Source organism: Corticium candelabrum, chromosome 4 (assembly GCF_963422355.1).
Source record: "Corticium candelabrum chromosome 4, ooCorCand1.1, whole genome shotgun sequence".
Lineage (NCBI taxonomy): Eukaryota > Metazoa > Porifera > Homoscleromorpha > Homosclerophorida > Plakinidae > Corticium > Corticium candelabrum.
Window position 1 is genome coordinate 4,096,946 of NC_085088.1, and position 23,743 is coordinate 4,120,688.

A 23,743-nucleotide genomic window follows, 5' to 3' on the forward strand; every position below is an offset into this window, starting at 1 on the left:
AAATTCTAAAATATAGTTTATTTAAACTAATCCGGGTCTGCAGAGCACAAAGCGAGGTGTGGACATTTTCAGGAATCCCGGGTGCGTTGTTTTATTTCGTGTACTTGTCGTGAGCTTGCTACGCAACATCGAATCAAATACGAAGAGAATGTGTGGGCTCAGAGAATGTGTACTTGTTTACTTTGCCGTTCTTGTGAGTACACGTTCGGGAAAGAACTTCTAGGCTTTTTATTTGGAAGAATATATGAAGGTATTTGGAGTTTGCTCCAGTAACGGACAAGCTGGAATTAAGGGTGTGCGGCTTGTGGGAGTTCCGACAGGAGGCGAGTGTTTTCGCGGTGGATTGGCTAGCACCCTCTCTGTAAGCGCAAACTGCATTGTCGTTCAGGCTTCAGCAGTACAGTACTAGCTTTATGAGTGTGTTGGTTTTTGTAGGGACCTAAAGGATTCAAGGCTAGACATTGCTAGCAGTAGGCCGTGGAAAAAACGCGAGCTAAAATGTATTGTGGTATTTCTCGTAGGGCGACCGAGGAGAGCCTGGAGTGAAGGTAGAAGTTGTGTTGTCGGATACTCGTTGTGTTCTGCGTTGGAATTAGCGCGTCGTCCGTTATATATTCTTGCATGCACTTTGCAACCCAGGGGCGGGCACCGCTTGGGGAATGGGCGGTACTGTACACGTCTGTAGAGTGTACAGTGTACATGCGGCCGGTGTAATGGGACGAGTTTGCGTGCCAGACCGCTCTCGCAGATATTCTGTTGCAACTGACTTGCAATAGCTATATATCTTTATTGTTTACTTTTTAGGGTCATCCAGGCCCAGCTGGACCAGATGGACAGAGAGGACGTAAAGTATTCTGACTAGAATTTATTCAAATTGCATGATGTGTTGTTATGTAGTACAAATAGCAAAGTTAACTTAGCCTTAACAATGAATTGAATCATTTTGTATTATAGGGTGAAGAAGGACCTCCTGGAGGTGACGGTCCTCAAGGATTCAAAGGTGATAAAGGAAATACTGGCTCTTTCGGAGGCCCTGGCCCTAGGGGCCGTCAGGTATGTTTTGATACGAATTGACAGTGTGTTTTACTCAGGTATTGCTTTGTAAGGGAGTTCCTGGGGAACCTGGCCATACTGGAGAGCCTGGTCAAATGGTAATTTTGTACGTATCTATGCTTAGTCTTTTTGTTGTAAAGATTTGAAATGTTTGGCGTTTAAGGGGTTGCCAGGTGATGATGGACTGCCAGGGTGTGAAGGAAGCAAAGGTGTGAAAGGAGATAAGGTAAAGTTTATACTTTAGTCGGGCCAGTAGCCACAAATTTGAAAGTTGTGAGGTTAACTATCAATACTAATTAATTAATCAGTTGAGTGTGTTTACAATATTAAGTCTTTGGATAAGTTATGTACTAGAACTAAATGTTAACCTTAATTACTTAGCTGATTAGGAGTCTGAATGCTTGCCTGCAGACATGCACATGTCAGTGGCGGATCCAGCACACGACTTGCCTGGTGTCCCCCTCCCCCTCCCCGTGAGTGAAATCTAGAACTCTTTGATTTTGATAGAAACTTGGTACAATTATTCTAGTTGTAATAGAGTCTAAGATTGTAGGCTAGTTATCATATCATGATAAAGCGATCATGAATAAATGATCATCGCTTGGTCTTCTTTTGTCTGTATTTCGAGGGTACTCGCAGCTTATAGGAACTCCGAAGTAGGTGTGCTTGCTTCCGTTTCTGCATGAATAAAGTTCTAGCATATTGAGTTGCTTTGCAAAGTAATTAATTCAAAACGCTGAGCCGCCGACCAGCGCAGTTTGTTGCAACTATGGAAACAGTAATCTCCTGCAAAGCATGTAGCGCCATTCGATCAGAGTGCATGAATCTTCTGGACGTGAACAGAATGAGAGTGCCACTATACCAGCACTTTTCAGCTTCAACCAGGAAGAGCGGAAGACACATCCGAGGACAGAATACGACCGCAGGAGACTGTCATACAGGTTGTTACTTCTAGTAGACAACTGGAATCGTTGATAATTAAGGGACAAAATGACGACTGGTGAAGAAATTTCTTTTTTTGGACGCCTTACACACCTCTGCTGATGGAAAGCCAACGGAACTGTCATAGATGCCCTTCTATTTAATGAAAGATTGTCAGATGATGATAAAATGAAAACAGGAATGTCATACTTCCATGCCTTCAAAGAATTTCCCAGACAAGCAGCGTAAGGATGGAGTCAGTTGACGCTTCTAGCAAATTTAGTTGATTCATAGTGATGTCATAAGTAGAAATTATCGCTGCTCCACCCCCTCAGTAAAATCCTGGATCCACCACTGCGTGTGATAGCTAGAACACAACATCCTAAGACTTGTCATAATGCAAAAACCACTTGGAGAACCATTGAGGTTTTAAATTGCACTTTACCCCAGTTTGGATACCATCTGTTTGCTTTGTGAAATGAATCCACTTGGCTGCATGAGTATTTTAGGCAAGTGCAGGGTAGTTGGAGGAAAGCGTGTTTGTGTGCGCAGAAAATGTCAGTCAGCCAGTGTGCGCATTGCAGCCTTTTAGCGTTCATCTCCAGTGTCGGAGTTACAGTAGAACCTTGCTAATCCAAACCTCACTATTCTGAATCCTTGCTAATTCGAATTACCTTAGCACCCTGCCTTGTCCAGATCAGCCTTATCTGGGTTTCTGTCGCATTGAAGCAGTTATCTTAGATTCTATCGTAGTTTTTAGCAGATGTGCATATCTGACTATTTTAAATCCTGACTGTCACAGTATATTTAGAAGTATGTAGTCATTGCAGATGTGTTATTTAACCGTAAACATGACAAATGGAGACATACATAGATGTACCAGTGGTCTGGGTGTCTGAGGTAAGGTCTGGATATTTGAGGCTAGCTTTTTTGCAGAGTCGTATCTATGGCTATGCGTTTTTGTAATCCGAACAACTTCACTAATCCGAACAGGACGGGGCTATTCGAATTAGTGAGGTTCTACTGTACCATGCTAGGAGAACAACAATTTAGTCTCTCCCGTTAGAAGGGACGTGTAGTGGTGTCATCATGAGGTAATTAATTGAAGAAAAGATTTTTTAGTCACCTATGCATTATTCCAAAACTACTTAATTAAAATTTAATGAGTGATGAAAGTACAAATCTTGGAAAGTGGTAGAGTTGAATTAAATTCCACTAATTCTACCAGTGACTACAGGCTTGTTGGTGCTATAATCATAAGCACATTGCTTTACATTTGAGCATGTGCAGTGCTACAGCTAGACGTCACTACTACGATATATAGTTTGCTGCTAGATCTAGTCAGAAATTATGGATTTGTTGAATTTTGTCTGTTTCAAAGGCAGAGCTGCCTACCTATATTGTGACGCTCGAGCACTGCACAGATGAATGAGGCAAGTGCCTGAGGACAAGGCTACAGTTAGGCCATGTTGGCAATGCCTAGTAACTAACTAAATACCGGATTTGAGTTCACTGATTGGTTTGCCACAGTACAATCCTATGTCACTACCTTCTCAATCGTCTTTTTGTCAATATGGACGATTTTTTTGTTAGGTTATGAACAATACGGTGTTTGTAGGTTTTTACTGGTATGAGATTTAATTATGTTACCAAGATTTATCAAGTGCTGTATGAATTCATCATGTTACATGTTGTTTCTAATGCATATCTTCTGAGTCAGATTTATGTTAGATAATTGGTGTGTGTCTGAGTGATTAAAAGTGAACAATTAAGTGAATTAATGACTGGCTAAGTGCAAGGTGTCGACAAAGTGCATTAGAGCTAATATATTTACTAAAATAGATTTATCAGTAGTAGTACTATAATATGGTACTGTATTTTGGCTATTCAAGCATGTTGCAGTATATTATTAGGAATTTAGTAGCTATTTGATGGTGTTTTTATTTACATAGGGTGTCAACGGAGATCTTGGCATTAAAGGTAGAAAGGTGAGTTTGCAGTAGTTGCCTCGTGTGTACAACATTACATTTATTACTTTATGTGATGATCTAGGGTCAGAAGGGAGAACGAGGTATGACACTAACAGTTGTACTTTTGTTCACTCATAGAGCTTACTGACAATTTGTTTACAGGGTTGTCAGTTATTGGCAGGAAAGGAAATAAGGGTGACAAGGGGGAGAAAGGATTTATTGGTGAAAACGGACAAAAAGGCAACAAAGGTGATACATTGTAAGGCACGCAGTGAGACGTAATTTTTCTACTTGTGTGTCGTCACTATGCTTGGAAACCTTGGTTGTGTAATGGTCTTAAGAATAGTTTAGTCCAATGGATCATGCAATAAAGGACTAGTTCCAAATGAGAACTTGATAAAAATGGAGACATTGCATGGACAATAGTCTTAAATTTTCTACTAACACAGCCACATCAACTTGATTTGTTGTTTCACGGCCAACTGACCAAGATAATTACGTCATGCAGTGACATGACTTGTATTTAGGACTAAACCACATGGCTTTGTTCATGTTCACTTGGCCCAGTGTCTCTATCCAACAGAGTGAGAAGGTTCTGGTGTCTTGCAAGGTGGCCAAATGTGAATGAGCAGCTTCATTTGGAGACTTGCTGCAGATAATGGATGCTTCAGCTGCTACAACCTTTGTCCAGAAAGAACAGGTTTTTCACATCCTTGAGTTTGCAGAGCCTGTCCATTCTGTCCCCTTGGATGGCTCTATAGAGCTTCGTAGTGAGTCAAAATGAATGTTCTGGTTTGCTTATTTGAAGGAAAATATCAGCAAATGCTGGTGCCTTGTATGCCAGCCAGAAACAGATTTGAAATGCTGATGACTTAAAAGTCAAAAGAGAATGCTGCCTCTGACTGAACAAAGTGACGAACTGCAAGCAGACCAGAAATTGCACTATGCTATTTACAGGTTCTAGCAAAGAAGGTATTTCTTCATCAATGCAATGTGTATCTAACATGTGTGTCACATGAGCTGTGCATGGGTGTGTCTTTTTGTAACCAACCAACTGACCCTGAAACAGCCTCCAGTTGGCCAGAAACTGCAAATCAAGTTGACATGACTATACACTTTGAAGTAGATCTTTACACCATTCTGTGTTTTTAATAGAATGACATTGCATGATGTTATGATGCATTGCAGGGCATCAACTATTGAATTCATGGAAGTATGGTAATTTGTGATGTGGTTAGGCTATTTATTTGAGTAGACACTACATGAGTTTGGGTTGCCAATGTTACAAAAATGCTGCAAAAATTATGAAGTCAGCTGAATAGAAACAAACTTTTGGTTTCTATTTTTATTTCGTAAAGGGTACAAAACATTCTAAGGGAGATTTTAGTTAAGTTATATTTGATGGATGGTGCTTATAGGTGATCTTGGCCCACACGGACCAGAAGGGAAAGGCAGAAAAGGTATTGGCTTGGCTGTTACAGTGTTGTGTAGAAGTGGTGTACAATTTGGTTGTTTAATTAATGAAGGTGACAAAGGAGAGCCAGAAAAGGGAGATGTTGGTGACAAAGGTGGGAAAGGAGAACCAGGACCTGGTGGTAATGTTCTCTTTTTCATATGCTACATTGTGCGACATATGCAATGATGTGTTTATCTATATAACAAAGGACCCCCTGGAGAGAGATTAAAAGGTATTATTGGTCTTCTTGATTTTTTGATGTTTTAAGAATGTGACTACACTCTTAATTATTTGATTACAAGGTCAGAAAGGAGAGACAGGTTTTAAAGGTGTGCATTCTGTGCCAAGTTACACTATTTTGCCAAATTTATTGTTACACATGATGTCTGCTTAGGTGACCAAGGACCACCAGGGAAAGGAATCAAAGGTGTGGTTTGTTGTTGATGTAATGTGCAGATAGGAACATTTGCTTGTTTTACGAAGGTGACAAAGGAAAGGGAGACAAGGGAAATGTCGGTGACAAAGGCAGCAAGGGTGACAAAGGAAAGGGAGACAAGGGAGATGTAGGTGACAAAGGCAGTAAAGGAGACGAAGGACGTGTTGGTAACCTTTCTACTTATACTATGTTACACGGTGTTCTAAATTCTGTGTAATGCACATGTGATCAAGGACCTCCAGGTATGGGAATGAAAGGTTATACTGGTCTTGTTGACTTGTGCAGTAATATACTTAATTGCTGAATTATTCAATTACAAGGTCAGAAAGGAGAGAAGGGTTTTAATGGTATGCATTCTGTGCTGAGTTACATTATTTGCCAAATGTATTGTTACATGTGATGTCTGCTTAGGTGACCAAGGACCACCAGGGAAAGGAATAAAGGGTTTTGCTTTTGTTGTTGGCATTGTGCAGTAATAGGAACATTGATTTGATTGTTTAATAAAGGTGACAAAGGAAAGGGAGACAAGGGAAATGTAGGTGCCAAAGGCAGCAAAGGAGACAGAGGACGTGTTGGTAACCTTTCTAATTGTATACTACATGGTGTTCTAAATTCTGTGTAATACACATGTGATCAAGGACCTCCAGGTGCGGGAACGAAAGGTAATATTGGTTTTGTTGACTTGTACAGTAATGTGATTAATTGCTGAATTGCTTAATTACTAGGTCAGAAAGGAGAGCCAGGAATAGGTGGCATAGGTCCGAAGGGAAACAAGGGGCGTGTTGGTAATTTTCCTTCATTTGTATGCCACATTTATATAAGGTATGCTAAAATGTTTCTTAATGTCTAGGTGATCCTGGTCTTCGATGGAAAGGAGAAAAGGGCTCTGTTGGCCCCAAGGGGGTTAAAGGAGATATAGGTCCAAAGGGTAATAAACATGCACTTGCACACTAATGCTTTTGATGGATCATATCTATGCGGTGTAATTTAAGCAGTTGGTTAGTAAATTTACAGATGTTGTCACGTGACTTGTATGAAGTCATGGGCCTGAGAGGAGCATATTAAATAGTAGACAGGTGTGTTATTCTATTTGAGCATGGTGTTCCATCTTGTAGTTGTCAGGGGCAACAGCTAGGAAAGGGTGTTTCCAGTCTACTGCTGTAGGCCAACAGTGACTGACTATAGCCCTGAATGCATAATGTCGGATTCAAACCGAACCTAAGTGGTTACATGACAATGTTTATGTACTAATTTAAACAATTTGTACCACAGTCAGCAGATAGCTATTCAGATTAGTAAATTTGTTCAGCTAATTAACTTATGCTCTTGGAAATTTTGCTTTGTCTTATAGGGTAGGTGTTCCTAATTGTGGACACTCCCCGGTAATTTGAGTTACAAACGCTCTTTCTCTGGTAACCTGCAACGGAGAGAGAGGGAAATATGTCTGATGTACGCACCAATGTCTAAGCTTTGGAGCAATACCTGTACGACGAGAATCTCACCTCTGCTAGCGCACTAGCAAAATATACAGGACAACGTTTGTGAACAGCCCAAACGGGAGTGTATCCTAATTGTGGACATTTTTTCTCCACCACAGAAAGCGACTGGGTCTGAGTAACAGCTGGACTAGATACCTGAATGGTTGCCGCAGAAGCTGGTATTTTGGGCCGCAATCAAAACCATGTTCTGTTGTGTATCATGACGATTCACCTGCAAAACTGTTTGCACCTACAAGATTCCTCCCATGACGTCCACAAATTCGAGGTATGCGAATCGATCTTTTGTTGGATCATGAAAGTGCCCTGACGTTAGTTAAGCAATTATCGAGTATCTTGGTAAAGTTTTGAGCCGTAAGTTACGTTGACTGTAACGTGCTAAAGAAGCGCAGTATGTGCATGGAGCGAACGTGTAATACCAGTCCAGTAAACACCTGAATATTTTCACTCACACTAGATCTAGACATCAGTAATCCACTGACAATCTAGCTGTTTTTAATGCTACTACAGCTGGCCACAATAGGGTATGAAATGAGAACAAACAAAGTAGGTGGAATGTCAATATCAGCGACATTCGTAATCCAGTCAGAATTTGACTGTCTTCACTGCTACTAGACCTGGCAACAATAAGACACAAAATGCAAACCTACAAACTCACCTAGGATAGGTGAAAGGTCAAAACTACCTTGTCTGATATCAATAAGCAGCTCAACCAGCAACATAAAAAGCTGCTAGAACCACAGTTTACAGTTCAGACGTTTATCTAAACATGATTGATCGTCTCCTGCATTGTATCGTAAACAAAACACTTGGTTTCTGCAAATTTGAAAGGCACGACGCCATTTTACACACAGGTGATACACCACAGAACATGGTTTTGATTGCGGCCCAAAATACCAGCTTGTGAGGCAACCATTCAGGTATCTAGTCCACCTGTTACTCAGGCTCAGTCGCTTTCTGTAACGGAGAAAAAATGTCCACAATTAGGATACACCCCGTGTCCAAGCTGTTTACAGACATTATCCCGTATATTGTGCTAGTGCGCTAGCTGATGCTGTGCGATTATAGTCGTACAGGTACCATTACGAAGCCTAGACAATGCTGCATATATCGGACATGTTTCACTGTCTCTTTGTGCAGGCTACCAGAGAAAACAGCGATTGTAACTCATATTACCGGGGAGTGTCCACAATTAGGTACACCTACCCTACCATGCTGCCTGTCACATATGGCTGTTTCTAATTCAGCGAGGATGCATGGCTAATTTGTTGAACTTCGTCTTTTTACCATGGTCATATGTTTGACATATTACATGCTTGGAACCTGGCTATTATCTGGAACTTGTGTGCATTGTAGATAGAGAACTAATTAGCTGCTTGAAGTCCTAACATAGTCTAGATTTACACCGCCACATGGTAGACTGCATTTGGATGAGTGAGGGTTTGCATTAGCAAAGATTGGATTAGTGAGGTTCTACTGTATAATTGTACTTTCAAGTCAAACTGTTCTACTACATGTAGGAATAAGAAGGATGCTTGTAAATTTTGGATTGAAACTAACTGTTTGCTAGGCAAAATTTTGAAAATGACAGAATGTTGTTTTGCAATCATTTTGCTTTATACTTTGTAAAGGTGATGTATATTATTGGTGATTATAGGCATATGTAACTGCATTTACTATATATATTTTAGTCCATATGAATGACTTATTAGTGTGAAAGTACTTGCTCTCATCAGTGGCATGATTAACAGGGTCTTTGTGTTCAGGCGACCCAGGAATTGGCTATGCAGGTGGAAAAGGTGAAAAAGGCATCAATGGAACTAGAGGAGATAAAGGACTCAAAGGTTCTTAATAATTAACTATCTTACATCAGGAAATGATTGTGTGTATAGAATGCAAATTGCGGATGAATAATCTTTTGCAGTCTTAATTATCTGCAAACGTCAATATTTGTATAATGGATGTGCCCTTACATGCACATTGAATTCTTATACCTCTTGTGACCAAGTCCACTTGTTCTCTGGCTGATTTGACGAGACTGCTTACATGGGCCTGCTTGCTTAAAGAAGGCATGGCTGTGAAGAAGGGGCGGAACCCGGTCCGGCTTACTGTGGCCTGGGAGATCCGGTGTCCTGTGTGGATCCGAGATCCGAGACGATTCAGACCAACTCACCTTTCATGTGAATAACCAGGGAGTTAAAATATCAAGAAATTGCCCCCCATGCGCTTATTCGACTTTGGGAGGGTGGGTGGGGAATCGCTCACACACACAGCACTGTAGAATTGGCGGGCTGGTTGTACAGCTAACAATACGCATGCGCTTTCTGTCAAACGTACCTCACTTGACTGCTTCTCCTTGCATGCTCTTCCGCCTCAGCAGTGCACCTCTGGAGTAAATTCAACTACGTTTAACTAATCCATTGAGTGTGTGTGCAGGAGAAGTACTTGTATCCAGAATGTACTTATTAATGTCTGCTGTCTTTAGTTTGCAATCGTTCAATTGCAAGAAAAAGACAAGTCACAATTGTTTCCTCAATTTCGTATATGTAGTATGTCTAAGGCAGGTGACTGGCAGTAATATCTTACTTGCTGTGTAAAGGTTCAAAAGGAGTAGGAGAGAAGGGAAAGAAGGGTGAGATTGGGAGACCAGGTGTGAAAGGTGACAAGGGAGAGCGAGGATGGACTGGTCATAAAGGTCAGAAGGGTAAAAAAGGAATTGCGGGTGCCAAGGGAGACATGGGACAAAAAGGAATGATAGGACCAGAAGGTTTGTATCTCTGTTTGTGTTGGAGATTATATATGTAGTAAAAGGTCAACCAATGATACAGGAGTCAAAGGTAAAAAGGGAAGTAAGGGAGAGCTCGGACGACCAGGACCTTCAGGACCAACAGGTATTATGTCTAATGTATTTATGTTTGCAGCAGGTATCAGGCTGTCCTTCTGCAGCCTTGTTAGCAATACAGTATCATTAGGTGACACGTTTTTATTTGCTAGTATTGTTTATTTCAAATCGTGTCTTTGCAATTTTCGCGTTACACACAACAACTGTGCATTGTCACACTTCTTCTGGTGAAAGATAACTTTAGTGGTGTGGTCTCCCTGTAGCATAGAAACCACAAGAATAGTAGCAACAAGAACTGTTATCTATACTAAAAACTTCCCTTTCTAGAGCTGTTAGATATTTGTTAATTTCTGTTAGACTGTGGCAATATAATGCCAAACTTATTGTAGATCTTGGAAATGTGGATATTGCTTTTGGGGAGTAGTGTAAGTAGTTTCTTCTGCCATTAGGGCAGAATTATAGAAGATATATGTATGGTATTACAGTAGTGTGTATGTATGTATTAGTTTCATGTAGCCAGACCTTTTCCCACCATATCAAACTTGCAGACATATAGTAATTGATTAAACTAATACGTAAGGTTGGACGGATGCCAAGCGTGTATGTATGTATGTATATACATGATGGCATGTCCACTGATAACAGTGATGACTCCCTTTAGTGTCCTCTGTGTCTCTGGTGGGATTTAACACCTGCTTTTGAACGGCATTCCTTGCCACAAGATTGGCAAACAAATGACTTGTTGGTAGGAACAATTTGTTCTTTCCGTTTCTGACGTTGAGCTTGAAGATGTCTAATACGATTTTCTTCAAACTGTTGGAGTGATGAATGGCAGAGATCTCCAGTTTGTTCTATCACTGGATAGTTTCTCAAAATGCAGGAAGTCAATCCCACAAGATTTCATATTAGCCTTGATAGAATCTTTGTAACATAATTTAGGACCACCTTGATGACGATGGCCCTGTTCCAGTTGACCAAAAAGGAGTTGTTTGGGAATTCTATCATTAGGCATTCGAGACATGTGACCAGCCCAGCGAAATTGGCATTTCATAACAAAAGATTCAATGCCACTGATGTTACAACGAGATAACACTTCTGTGTTGGGTATATAGTCAGTCCACTGGATTCCACATATGCGGCGAATACATCGCAGATGAAAACTTTCCAAACTTTTGAGGTTACGACATAGCAAGGACATATGTATGTATATACATATGTCCTTGCTTTCAACATAACTCTTTTGTAAATATAAGAAAAAGGCTATACGGCTCCAGTCAGAGGAGAATCAATATGTTGTCTTGGAGCAGAGGATTTGCCCAGGTGCAATGATAAGATCTGGTCTCAACAATCCAGATCATTTCTGCATAAAGAACCTTTTTGTGTACCAGAGAACATTTTCAAGTGTACTTTGAACTCAGTGGTTGATATGCTTTCCCATGGTTCCAATAATGTCATTGAGGATGGTTGGATGATGGTTGCTGCCCTCTATGTCGACATGTACAGACGTTGTCTCACATGTTGAATCATTGTCTAGCGTCGGTTGATATACTTATGACACACTCAAGTCCTCATGGTTATTAGTGACTTTCTATCTGAGCACTTGCTCGCTTGCTATCATTTTGAATGTCAGTTACGTAACAGCACCTACAGTACCGTCGCATTCGGCTTGCCTATGCCTCTGTCTTTTGATCAGACATCTGTATATGTTGTGCACAAAGCACAAATTTGGACAATCCGTGGATTGCCCGGTACAATCCATGGATCGCTAATACAAACCATGCATACCTAACCCTTATCCTAATCCTAACCCTCAACTGACCCGGAAAAATGAGACATCCACGGTTTGTCCATATCCACGCTTTGCACATGACGTATATACAATGACCATAGCATCTTCTAAAGCTCAGCTTACTGTTTGATTAAGGACTAGGGGATGACAGAGTCAGGAAAGCTACCAAATACTAGGATTTGATCAATAAAGTTGCTTTTTGGGATCGCAAGTGCAGCTTTGAACAAGTGAACTTGGTTCCAGAGGAGTACTGCACAAGAAGTCTTTTTCAGTGTTTTAAGATGTATGTTCAATTAGTCTGAAAGAAATCAAGCAACTTCGAGAATGTATCTGCCTTTTGGTATCATTATGCTATTTGGTCTACTAAGTAGAACTAATAAGCAAGACTAATGAATGTTGGTGATAGTCATGTTTTAGTGCTTAGATTGGACTACCAAGGTATGTATGTTTGTTGCATTATGAGAGTATTGCTGCATGTCTTTATAGACTGGTGTTTATTCATACATGCCAGTTCTCCCCTTTGCCTAATAAATGGGTTTTTCCATATATGTGGTATGTATGTATGTATGTATCTATGTATGTATGTAGGTATGTATGTATGGATTAGATTCGAGCCAGTCTCTCCCCTCCCCGTCGTTCTTTGATTGTCACTCTGGGGCGAGGAGAGACTGGTACCGGACTGCCTTCTTCCGGTGCAATTAACTTTGAAGAGGGCATACTTCTAGCAGACAGGGTTACATAAATGGCTCCCGGGAACTGTTTAGTGATTGTTATAACATTGTGATTTGTTAGTAAGTGGTTTCCTCTCGACAAATGAATTCTTCTACAGTATACATAGTCCTAGTCTCGCGTAGCCAGACCCTTTTCCCGCATCATACTTCTGCGAAAATGGGGTCTGGTGTGGTTTCTTTGAAGTCATCGTGTTGCCACTTGTACAATAAACAGACAACTAATTAGATAAAGACCGGATGAGCATGGCAGTACTTAGTACTTAGTACTTAGTGGTTACTTATCTCTTATCTACACTGGCTGGAATTTTCTTCGCTTTGGCTTCTTGCGAATTGTGTTGTCATGTGAGTGACGCAGTCATGTCTCTGCGAATGTGTAACTTCTATGTGTACTTACAGAGCACTCGGGGCGTCAACGACAGCCTAGACGTAGCTAGTGTCCTGTTTGCTAGCTGTTGTGTGTGTTCTTATGCTCATTTTTTGTCATCTCGTGCTAGCTAGCTAGAGGTCTAACCAGAGACATGCAGAGCGCACTCACTGCACATAGTCGGTGGCCATGGAACCAATGGATGTTCCAGTGTGAAGATGTTCGATTCTTGCTGTTACTGTTGTTGACTCCCCGAGTGCTGTGTAAATACACATAGAAGTTACACGTTTGCAGAGACATGACTGCGTCACTCACATGACAACACAATTCGCAAGAAGGCAAAGGTAAGGAACTTCCAGCAAGTGTATTTAAGACTTAAGTAACCACTAAGTACTAGTAGTGCCTTGCTCATCCGGTCTTTAGTTGTCTGTTTATCATACAAGCGGCAACACGATGACCTCAAAGCAACCGCGCCAGACCCTATTTTCGCAGAAGTATGACACAGGAAAAGGGTCTGGCTACACGAGACTAACATAGGCCTATGCGGTGAAAGCCTGTTGCTACGCCGTACAGTGTCTAGTGTACTGCAAAGCAACAGGTTTTCAAAGGAACGGAGCGTCAAAACAGTCCACGTATGCTGATGATGCATTATTGATAGTTCAGACAAACAGTTTATAGCTCTTTCCACTCTAAAGACATTGTTCAGTCGCTTTCTGCCGCTCTCCTAACGATTGTGAAGTGCTTGTTTGCCACATAGAAGCAACTATGGAAGGCAATTACAAAAGGGGGTTAAATGTGCCCAAGGCAGTTGGCAAGCGATGTGCAATAATGGAAAGCACTTAGTGACGTCAGTAGGCGGTCCGGTACCAGTCTCTCTCCGGTGAGGATTGACAGTCTGGGGAATGGCGAAGGCGGGGAGAGACCGGCACGAGTCTATGTATGCATATATTGTAATATTTTTATTATGTGTAAATATAGTGCAAAGTTTTGAATGTATTATTAGGCAAAGGGATTAAGGGTGACCAAGGAATCAAAGGCATGAAAGGTTCACCAAGTGGTGGAACTAAGGGAGATAAAGGAAATAAAGGTAGACGTGGTGATATGGGTGACAAAGGACATAAGGGACCACCATATGAAAAGGGTTTGAAAGGTCAAAAAGGAGAAAAGGGAGACCACGGACATACAGGTCCTCCAGGACCTAAAGGTGCAATCCATAATTTTGTTGTTGTTTTGGAGGTATAGGAAGGTCTAATTCTGTTTTTAGGTAGAAGCATTGTAGGACCAATGGGACTAAAAGGTAGGGTGTTATACTTGTAAGGTTGGTTTATGTGTATGTAGTATTACTGTTGGTTACTATGACTGTTTTTATATAACAATGTTAATTAATTCTGCTCTTGTTACATTCTTTAGCCCTGGAATTCCAGTCTATTGTATGGACTTGAGAGTTATCTTTGTATAGGCTAGGGTAATGATTTGAGGGTACATCTTTCTATAGTCATTTGTCTGCAACTGTCAAAAATATGCAGTAGAATGAAGGCCATCTGGTTGAAGTTCAGAAGTTAGGTGCCTCTGCGTACTGTTGAAATCGCTTGCACTAAAAGTGTGGTCCAAGTGTGTAGTGAAAATAGGTATTGTGGTTTATGTTCCTTTTATTAACAAGCAAACAATAAGAATTAGTAGTGATGTTATTAATGTTCTTTAATTTTTGACAACTTTGTAGGCGTTAAGAAGTTTGCTCGTTTTGCTTAATCATTGGTGAATACACATGTAGAAGAAAGGCATTGTGATCTTCAACATGATGTCATCAAATATGAGATCAGAATGACATACAGATCGAGCACAAATATTGTTAATGTTGCTTAATTATTTGTTGAACTCATGGCACTTCTTTGTAGAGATCTACCTACCCTAATTAGATGACTGTTTCTGTTGCTTGAATTTTTTATTCTATTTATATGAAAAAGAAGTGCAATGAAACTAAACAATTGTAGACATGTTTTGAATGTCAGATAACTACGTACTTTTAATAACAACCGGTCCATCTCAAACTGGCAATTACAGGCTTTACAATTGAGCAGTTGAACTGGACTTGTTAGCTGTACTTATAGTAATTTGTAATCATTTGTTGTTGTTCATTACAATTTTAAGGAGTCAAGGGTGATGGTACAGTTGGTGCAAAAGGAAACAAGGGATTTAAAGGTATGATTGACCATTTGAATAACAAACAATTTCTTGTTACTTGGGGTTGTTTTGTAGGTGATCATGGTCATCAGGGTGAGCCAGGAGAACCAGGTATTTGGATGTTTGGATTTTCTATTTTCTATTGATAATGCATGCTTTTATGGCTACATGTGCCAATGTTGTGCAAACACATTTGGCAGGATATCAATTGATGTGGTGGTCGTACCTGTATGCTCAATAATCATTATCACACTGCATGGTGACCACTTGAAACTGTTTGTCTGAAGTAGCTAGATGTGGTGCTTTGTAGAGTGTTAGTGTGAAAGCATGCAAAATAGGTTTTATCACTGCTTTTGATGGCTACAAAAAGTTACTAGACTTACACCACAATGTGAGATGACTATTGCACATATAACTGAAAACTTGCACTAATGAAACAGTCTGTATGGAAGATTGCTGTGCCAATCAGGTGAATCAATTTGTAATAAACAGAGTTATTACATCGTGCAACATACTGTACTAGTACAGTAGTATCAATTGAAAGACTGTGATAACATAGATTCTTTGATAGAACTTGTTTTAGCTATTAGCCAGAAGAAACGGAACTTTGTAAGAGTCATGAACTTAGCGAGTAGTGTGTTCAAAATACACAACTTCCAGTTTGTGAGTATGTAGATCTGTGACTATGTCTATCACACTCAGGAATGTGCCACACCCTTACTGCAGTCCAATCATGGAGCAGTTTTTGCAATTTGTCGTACATGACAACCAGAGACAACGGATGGATCATCAATCTGGACTGCAAAACTTTCACGAAAGAAGTTTTTACCAAAACAGTCTAATTCATGTTTGCAATTGCCAGGTCTTGTCAGAAAGTAATAACAGAACTTACCTGTTTGCAACTGCTCAAAGCAACAAAACATTCGCTTTTCTGGCTTATAATATTTATATGGGAACCTAACATTGAACAACCAGGAGCGACATTTATATGCTGTGTGTGATAACTTCATTACTTTAACCATTACAAACTATTTTGTAGTGTTATGGACTTTGTGGTTACGTAACAAATAGTCTGCTTAGTAGGAAGATGGTGTCTAAATTTGTGGTTTAGACATTCTAATCATGGTTTTAGAAGGCTCATAGCTGTAGATCCGAAGGGAGAGCGTAAATGCAGCAATTACTAGTAACAATGAATAGAGAAGCACTACAGTGCTAAACGCTCGACCAGTGTATGTAATCACATATCTCGTCATGTGATAATATTTTGCATACTGAGGTTTTAGCCCAACCCACTCGGCTCAGCTAAGGTTCCCAAGGCATTTGTTTAATTAAAAGCTAAACAAAGGTGCAAAGCGTGTAAACTTGTCTCCAGACTTGCGTACGTACAGGCCAGTCGCTTCGTCCGACAAACTGACGCGCTGTTGTGTACAATGCACGTTTCCCTTTGCAATTTCCGTGGATCACCAATTTTCTGTTGAAGACAACACTAGTGATTTTTACGACAGCACCGAAGCCACTCAGCCATGCACACCGAAAGTTCAAGCTGTCAGACTGCAGAAGCACTATGTAGAAACTCTGGAACAAGCAAAATAGTACAAGTCAGGACCACATGCACGTACTGCATGGCTCCTGAATCCAGCACCTTTGCTCTCTAGACGCCTGGTTGTTGGTGGGAAAACATGCACTTGCAAATGTAGACAATAGGCGTTGTTTCTATGTGCTAAACCCTTATGTAAAGCAGAGGACTAAACACCGTAGGATGGACGTCTGATGGCTGAATTCTCTTTAGCAACTACCAAACAAAGAGAGGTGGAGCCTTATGATGACATCACGTTTGTCTATTGGTTGGTAACATCACTTCTCGTCTATTGGTCGGTAACATCACTTCTCGTCTATTGGTCAGAATAGCTTCATTTGTATCTGCGCTAATTGAGTATAAATACGGTTGTCGGCTAGACAACTACTATACCCTTATCCTGGATATCCGGGCTTTGGGTAATAAGTTGGACAATTTGCTGCTGTAGTACAGAATATACCATTAGTTCTAGTCTTGTATAGACTGCTCCCCTGCTACTAGTTGGCTACATCTTCTTTCAAACAGAGAGTGAGAGGGGATCTCGATCAGCATGACTATATAGGTGTCAATGTGTAATCTGATATAAAAAATTATGCATACTTTGATTTAGTACAGTTAAGAGCTTGATGAACAAGATAGGAAATGCACTGTGTATCATGAATATATATATATATATATATATATATATATAGATTAGAGAATTAATTTGTTTGTGCTAATTGTTTTTAATATTAAGGTGTTGGTGATGTTGGCCCACCTGGTCCAATAGGCATGAAAGGAGACAAAGGTATCTGTAGAGACATTCAACTGTATGAGCTATTTCATCATACTCTTGCTTGAAAGGTGACAGGGGTCCAAAGGGACTGCCAGGACAAGGTTTAAAGGGTGTGAAGGGAGACAAAGGTGTGTATAACTAAGTATGTTAATATACTTGTATGTTTTCTTTTTGTTATTTCTTTGTGATGAGAGCCTCATGCTGCTCTAATGGTGCCCCATATTCATAATTTGTCCATTTGATGAGATAGTTTGTATGAGTTATGTGAGCTTATTGGAGTATTATGTTTGCAGGTTTCAAAGGCAGAAATGGTGACGACGGTCCACCAGGGCCATCACAGCAAGGTCCGAAGGGAGCAAAAGGTGTGTGTCTAGCAATGTAAAATACTTAGGTAGGCACCATCAGGACTACGTAATGTGGATCTCTTGTATGTTTTCTTTCTATTGTATTTTCATGAATAGAGAGGTTTATGCTCAAACTGTGCCCCATGTTTTAATAGAAGCCCATAAAAACTATATCTAAGCAATATAGCTTCATGCTTAAATAGACTGTTAGACTGTTATAGAGAAATCAGCTGTTTTGATTGAGCGCTAAACGATTTCTAGTGGGGAAATGGTCAGCTGTCTTCTCAAATCACCTGTGCTTTCTCTCAAGTCGCATTCAGCTGAAGATCAGGATCTCACAGTCGTGTTCTATTGCGTAAATGTCAAGCGCTCGCCAACTCAGTCCACGTTTGAGAGGCAAGATCGAAGGTCTCCACCAGACGGGCTTGTCTCATTGCAAAATAGCCAGATTTGTAGGAAAGTCTCATGGGGCAGTACAGAAGTGCATAAAACAATGAGAAGAAGGCAGTAGTGATTACATCAAGCGATCTGGAAGGAAAAGATCAACGTCAGCTAGGGAGGATCGTTTACTTGAACGTCTTGCACTTACTGACAGAAAGGCGACTACCAGACAGTTGCAAGGTAGACTTTCAGCGGCATGTGGGAAGTCATTGTCCCGAAGAACCATCACTCGCCGTCTCAAGGTAAAAGGAATTTGTGCTCGTCGTCCACGCAGGAAGCCGCAGTTGACTCGTGAACATCAGCGATGTCGACGTGCGTTGGCGGTCACCCATCGTGGCTGGATGTTGGAGGACTGGAAATGTGTTTTCTTTCCGATGAGTGAAAATCAGCATCGGAAGTGATGGCTGCCTGTACGTGTGGCGAAGAAAAGGGGAGGAATTTACTGCAGAATGTTGTCAGCCAGTAGTGCAGCATCCAACAAGCATTATGCTATGGGGTTGCATCAGCTTTCAAGGTGTAGGCTCTCTTCATTGCATACGCGGCTGTCTGAATTCAGAAGATTACCAACAGATCCTGGGTGATGCCATGCTGTCAGATGCTCGTCGTTTATTCCGTGAAGATTTTATCTTGGAGCAAGACAACGCGACAGTTCACACCTCGCACTCAACCAGGCAATGGCTGCAGGCCAATGAGGCTACTGTCTTGTACTGGCCTGCTAAGTCGTCATATGTAAACCCCATTGAAAATCTATGGCATGTTCTGAAGGTTCAGGCAAATGAAAACACCCTGAAACCGAGCAAGAGTTGTGGGAAGCAGTGCAGATGGCTTGGCACGAAATACTCCAGGGATTAATTACCAACCTGATAGAGAGTGTCCCAAGACAAATTGAGGCTATAGGCGAGCAAGAGGAGGAGCAACCAAGTATTGAGAATTTAACGGAGTATGTGTGGGTTATTTGGAGGGTGTGTGTGACTCGTTGAACTAAACCGGCTTTTATAATAGCCACAAAGTTCTTCAAAGAGAGCAAAATCCTGACATGGTAATGCATGGCGGCGGTGGTTAGTCTGGTCATTCCCTTAATTTTTTGTTGCTACGGGTTGTCAAAGCATCCAATCAGAACAATATAGATACTCAATTAGCGTGATTTGATGTAGAATCAGTTGCAGCTTTAGGCGGGTTAGCAGGTATATTCATAAATCTGCAGTGTTCTGTTGATTTCCCTGCCTCAGCTGGTATGAGGGGTGGCTCCATAATTATGCCCATGTCTGTAATAATTAAACACGCAGATACAGTCACATAAACATACATTTGGACAGCATGTGCAAGCTTTGGCTGTATTGTGTGCTCTAGGAGACAGGGGAAGAGAAGTGAAGGGTGAACCAGGAGGGAAAGGTGATAAAGGTATGAGTAGTTTGCAAGAAATGTACATCCTGACGTAATCTTACAGCATATTGATTTAGGTGGACGAGGTACAAAGGGCTCAGATGGTCGTCCTGGTATTGGGGAGATTGGCCCTCCTGGTCCAAAAGGAGACAAAGGTATTTTTGAAAAGGTCAAATAAATACATAGTTTACATGTTGATTTCAATTGATTTAGGTGGACGAGGTACAAAGGGCTCAAAAGGCCCTCTTGGTATTGGGGAAATTGGCCCTCCTGGTCCAAAAGGAGACAAAGGCACTTTTGAAAATGTCAAATAAATACATGGTTTACATGTTGATTTCAATTGATTTAGGTGGACAAGGTACAAAGGGCTCAGATGGCCCTCCTGGTATTGGGGAAATTGGCCCTCGTGGTCCAAAAGGAGACAAAGGTTCTTTTGAAAATGTCAAATAAATGCATGGTTTACATGTTGATTTCAATGAAGGGGAAATAGGTGAAAAAGGACAGAGAGGCCAACGAGGGCCAATTGGTCCCATTGGCCCAAAGGGTAAAGTGCACTAATTCTTGGTATTTTTTAATTATGTTTGCTATGCTTATGTAATGTTTTTAGGAGAGAAAGGTTCTAAGGGTGTGCAAGGGATCGTGGGACCACCTGGACGGAATGGCATTCCTGGACCAAGAGGTAAATCTCTTTGTTAGCTTGTCTTATCCAATGATATTTGTAGTAGAGAAGACACTACATAGTATAACTTTCTTTGTTTAGGGCCATATGGAACCATTACTATTGTTCGACACAGCCAAACTGCAAGTATTCCAGACTGCCCACGTGGATTTTCAGCACTCTATTCTGGCTACTCGTTTGTCTTTGCTCATGGATTTGGTTTAGCACAAGGTCACATATACTAAATTAGTAATATTTGTTACTTTCTGCTTTGATAAAGAGTGATATTTTGGCAGGTCAAGATCTAAGTCGAAGTGGCTCGTGTGTACAGAAATTTGTAGAAATACCATTTGTGGCATGCAGTGGTGGACTTTGTGATTCTAGAATGAGAGATGGATACAGGTTATAATTTAAATTCTAATTTTAATAGTCATATATGGTGTAATTTTGTTCTGGTAGATACACAGCAACGTTCATTTCATGCATGCAAAGTATCAAGTTTGTTATGTTTGTGGTAATGTACTCTATCTGTGCACATACTCTACTATAACATCTTTTGGAAATATTAACTAAATTATCACAAGAGTTCATGGTGGTCTTCAAATTATATTGACTCGTTGTTTAGAACATTTCATGATTTGGTATGGGCATGTGGAAATTGCATTGTATAAAACTACTGTATATGCATGTATTAGGTGTATTTACACCACATTCACTCTAGCAACTCAGAACAAGGGTTTCCATTGCTTTATTAAATTACTAGTTTTGATGCTGATTTTGGTCATCTAAATCAATTTCTATACCTGGCGTTAGAGTGTGAACATAGTATTACCGGTATATAGTTTGTTGTCTGCAAGAGTGTAGAGTGTGTTTGCTGTCATCTAGTTACTGGCTTGCTGTGAATGGACTCAATCAACCTAATGGAGGCAATAATGCTGGCTTTATAAGTCGATGCAGAGTCTGTGAAGGCAGTGCTGCGGTTATTACTTTGCACAGCCAGCTGCAAGCCACGCCTTCTTGTCCTTCAGGATATGTTAGTCTTTGGAATGGGTACAGCTATTACATGGTAATTGTCTGTATCATTCTTGCCTATTTGTTGGTTGATATCATCTTTTTTCGTAGAATTCTGGTGTGACTGGGGAAGGCAGTGGTCAAGATCTTGCTTCTCCTGGGTCGTGTCTGGAAATGTTTGCTGCTATACCGTTTGCTGAATGCAACAGCCATAATCGATGTCAGCGTCAGACATCAAATCGTGGCTATTGGTTAGCTGCGACGGATGTCAAACATGACTCAAGTGTCCCAAGTAACTCAGACCAGGCAGCTCAAAGAATAGGCAGGTGTCGAGTATGTGCTCGAAGTGACTAATTGACTATTAAGTTGAAGAACAAATAATATAACGTTGTTATGTGTATTTGTAGCATAGTTTCTATTTCTGATTATTAGACTAGACTTAGTGAAGTTTAGCTGGTACTTTTGATGAAGTGCAAGAAATTGTTTTCGGCATATTGAAATACTGGCTGGACTTAGTATGAACATGGGGTTGAAATGTTAATTGTGATAAGGTGTATAGTTTATCGTTATGTTTGTTTTTGGATTAATCAGAAAGCTGAGGTTTTGAAAGGAAGACACTAAAATTATGCATGTGTGCTGTATGTGTTTAGTTGTACTTGCTGCTATTCTATTTAAAAAGGGTCATTTTAGTTAGTAAAGTTTATAATCTAATGCCAAGCAAGATATGTAACAAGCAGTATTCTTTTTTTTTATTAAACAGTTTGGAGAATTGGTTGCATTTTAATAAGGAAATAGCGTAAAGTGGCCCCAAACACCTTAGTGGAGTCTGATTGGACATGCACCCGTGGAGGAGGGAGGTATAGCTACAAATGGTACATTTATGTTTTGTCTACCATTTTGTTAGTTTTGAAAGGAATGTTGCCAGTGAACTGTATCATACAGAAAACTTTGAACTTGTTTGTTGGACATACTGCTTGCAAGTGAGTTTTCTATCTTTCTGTCCAGACACTTTTGACAGCAAATTAAAGCCCACCAGTCTAACTGTTATTGCATTAAGTTAAACCCTGAGATATTCACCAGGAGTGAGACTGGAGAAACATCGCTAGCAACTAGTGTAGATTGACAGATGATGATCAGAGGTAGGTCGGCTGATTTACCATATTTATATTTCTCTTTGAAATTATAGGACCTCACTAGGGTCTTCTTATTGCTAGTATACAGCTAACCTGCATGATCACTCGAGGTTTTTCAAATGTACGTTTTACTGCTGAGTTTATTAGTTAAACTTTATGTGAAATAAGACACGAACGTACTATATATTCTCTATCAAGTACTACAGGAGCATACTGGCTAAATATTAAATACGATCTACTAGTACTGTACTAGTATTCAAATACACCATGGTGTAGTAACACAATGAACAAACATGCAAGTAGTAGTAGCAGTAGTAATAGTTACATTTTAATCTTGCAAATTTCATAGAGTCAAGATCTACTTGTAATTAGTGAGACAAGCCTCACTGTTAACCAAGTCATATATATTATGCAATGTTGACGTCCAATTATAAGGGCCTGTGCTAGCTTGGCTGCATGATCTGCTTTTGATGGATGCATAGATTGTATAAGAGAGAAGCTGAGCCACCAATTCCATTACAGTTTGTTGGCAAGTAAACCTGCCAGATGTTTGTAAAATGTAGCTGTTTCGGAACCAATTCCACCTGTTGATGAACAAACCAATGGTGTGAAACTAGCATGTTCGACTTCAAGTATTCTCTGAGCATATAATGTCTTTTTTCTGGCACGATTGTTGTAAGCTGAGCCTTTATTGGCAGTTGGAGCGCGCGTTAGGTAAAAAACCCTTAAGTCAAAAAGGCACGTATCCTTTTCAAACTCCTCTAGCTGACAGATCAAGTCTGTACATATTCATCTGAAACGTTATCTTAGCTGTTTATACTTCTACACTAAGTAAATTAGTAGTATAGTTGTACTAATTATGTGCAGTAGTAGAGTTTTATCTAGATATGATCTATGAAGAGGTGACAAAGACAATCCACTAATTGATTGATTGTACGTAACTAACTTTATTATAATCCGGGTCTGCAGAGCACAAAAGCGAGGTGCGGACATTTGCACAGGTGCATTTCGTTATTTTCGAATCTTCGTGTGTACTTGTTGTGAGCTTGCTACGCAGAATCGAATCAAATACGAAGAGAATGTTTGGGCTCAGAGAATGTGTGCTTGTTTACCTTGCCGTTCTTGTAAGTGCGCGTGTTCGCGAAGAAATTTTTCTAGACTTTTATTAATTAAGTGTTGGAAT

At 40.4% G+C, this 23,743-nt stretch overlaps 1 protein-coding gene across 4 annotated transcripts; it reads left to right on the plus strand.

Moving 5' to 3' along the window:
• Positions 1-51: 51 nt before the first annotated feature.
• On the plus strand, positions 52-22,035 carry LOC134178123 (collagen alpha-1(IV) chain-like). 4 transcript variants are annotated; one of them, XM_062644914.1, is made up of 44 exons: positions 52-193; positions 251-361; positions 436-453; positions 522-548; positions 805-849; positions 955-1,053; positions 1,107-1,151; positions 1,217-1,279; positions 3,927-3,962; positions 4,027-4,045; positions 4,107-4,193; positions 5,363-5,404; positions 5,471-5,539; positions 5,609-5,632; positions 5,703-5,729; positions 5,795-5,827; positions 5,884-6,003; positions 6,070-6,093; positions 6,157-6,183; positions 6,248-6,280; positions 6,343-6,411; positions 6,475-6,498; positions 6,562-6,621; positions 6,687-6,764; positions 9,099-9,176; positions 9,932-10,099; positions 10,161-10,223; positions 14,062-14,262; positions 14,323-14,355; positions 15,207-15,257; positions 15,315-15,350; positions 17,552-17,602; positions 17,659-17,718; positions 17,884-17,952; positions 19,726-19,776; positions 19,836-19,913; positions 19,972-20,049; positions 20,108-20,185; positions 20,240-20,302; positions 20,366-20,437; positions 20,519-20,647; positions 20,713-20,818; positions 21,302-21,482; positions 21,539-22,035. In XM_062644914.1, exons 1-44 carry the CDS (start codon positions 149-151, stop codon positions 21,779-21,781), a joined length of 3,114 nt encoding a protein of 1,037 aa, XP_062500898.1. In that variant the 5' UTR covers positions 52-148; the 3' UTR covers positions 21,782-22,035. The 4 variants fall into 4 exon arrangements, with proteins under 4 accessions (XP_062500898.1, XP_062500899.1, XP_062500900.1 ...); XM_062644915.1 differs by lacking the exon at positions 19,972-20,049; XM_062644917.1 differs by lacking the exon at positions 52-193 and having other exon boundaries at positions 274-361; positions 805-844.
• Positions 22,036-23,743: the final 1,708 nt, after the last annotated feature.

Coding starts and splice junctions, on each gene's coding strand:
- LOC134178123 (XM_062644914.1), top strand. CDS start 149: ATGTGTGGGCTCAGAGAATGTGTACTTGTTTACTTTGCCGTTCTT. Junction 850..954: donor ATGGACAGAGAGGACGTAAA/GTATTCTGACTA, acceptor TTTGTATTATAG/GGTGAAGAAGGACCTCCTGG. Junction 5,633..5,702: donor CCCTGGAGAGAGATTAAAAG/GTATTATTGGTC, acceptor TTTGATTACAAG/GTCAGAAAGGAGAGACAGGT.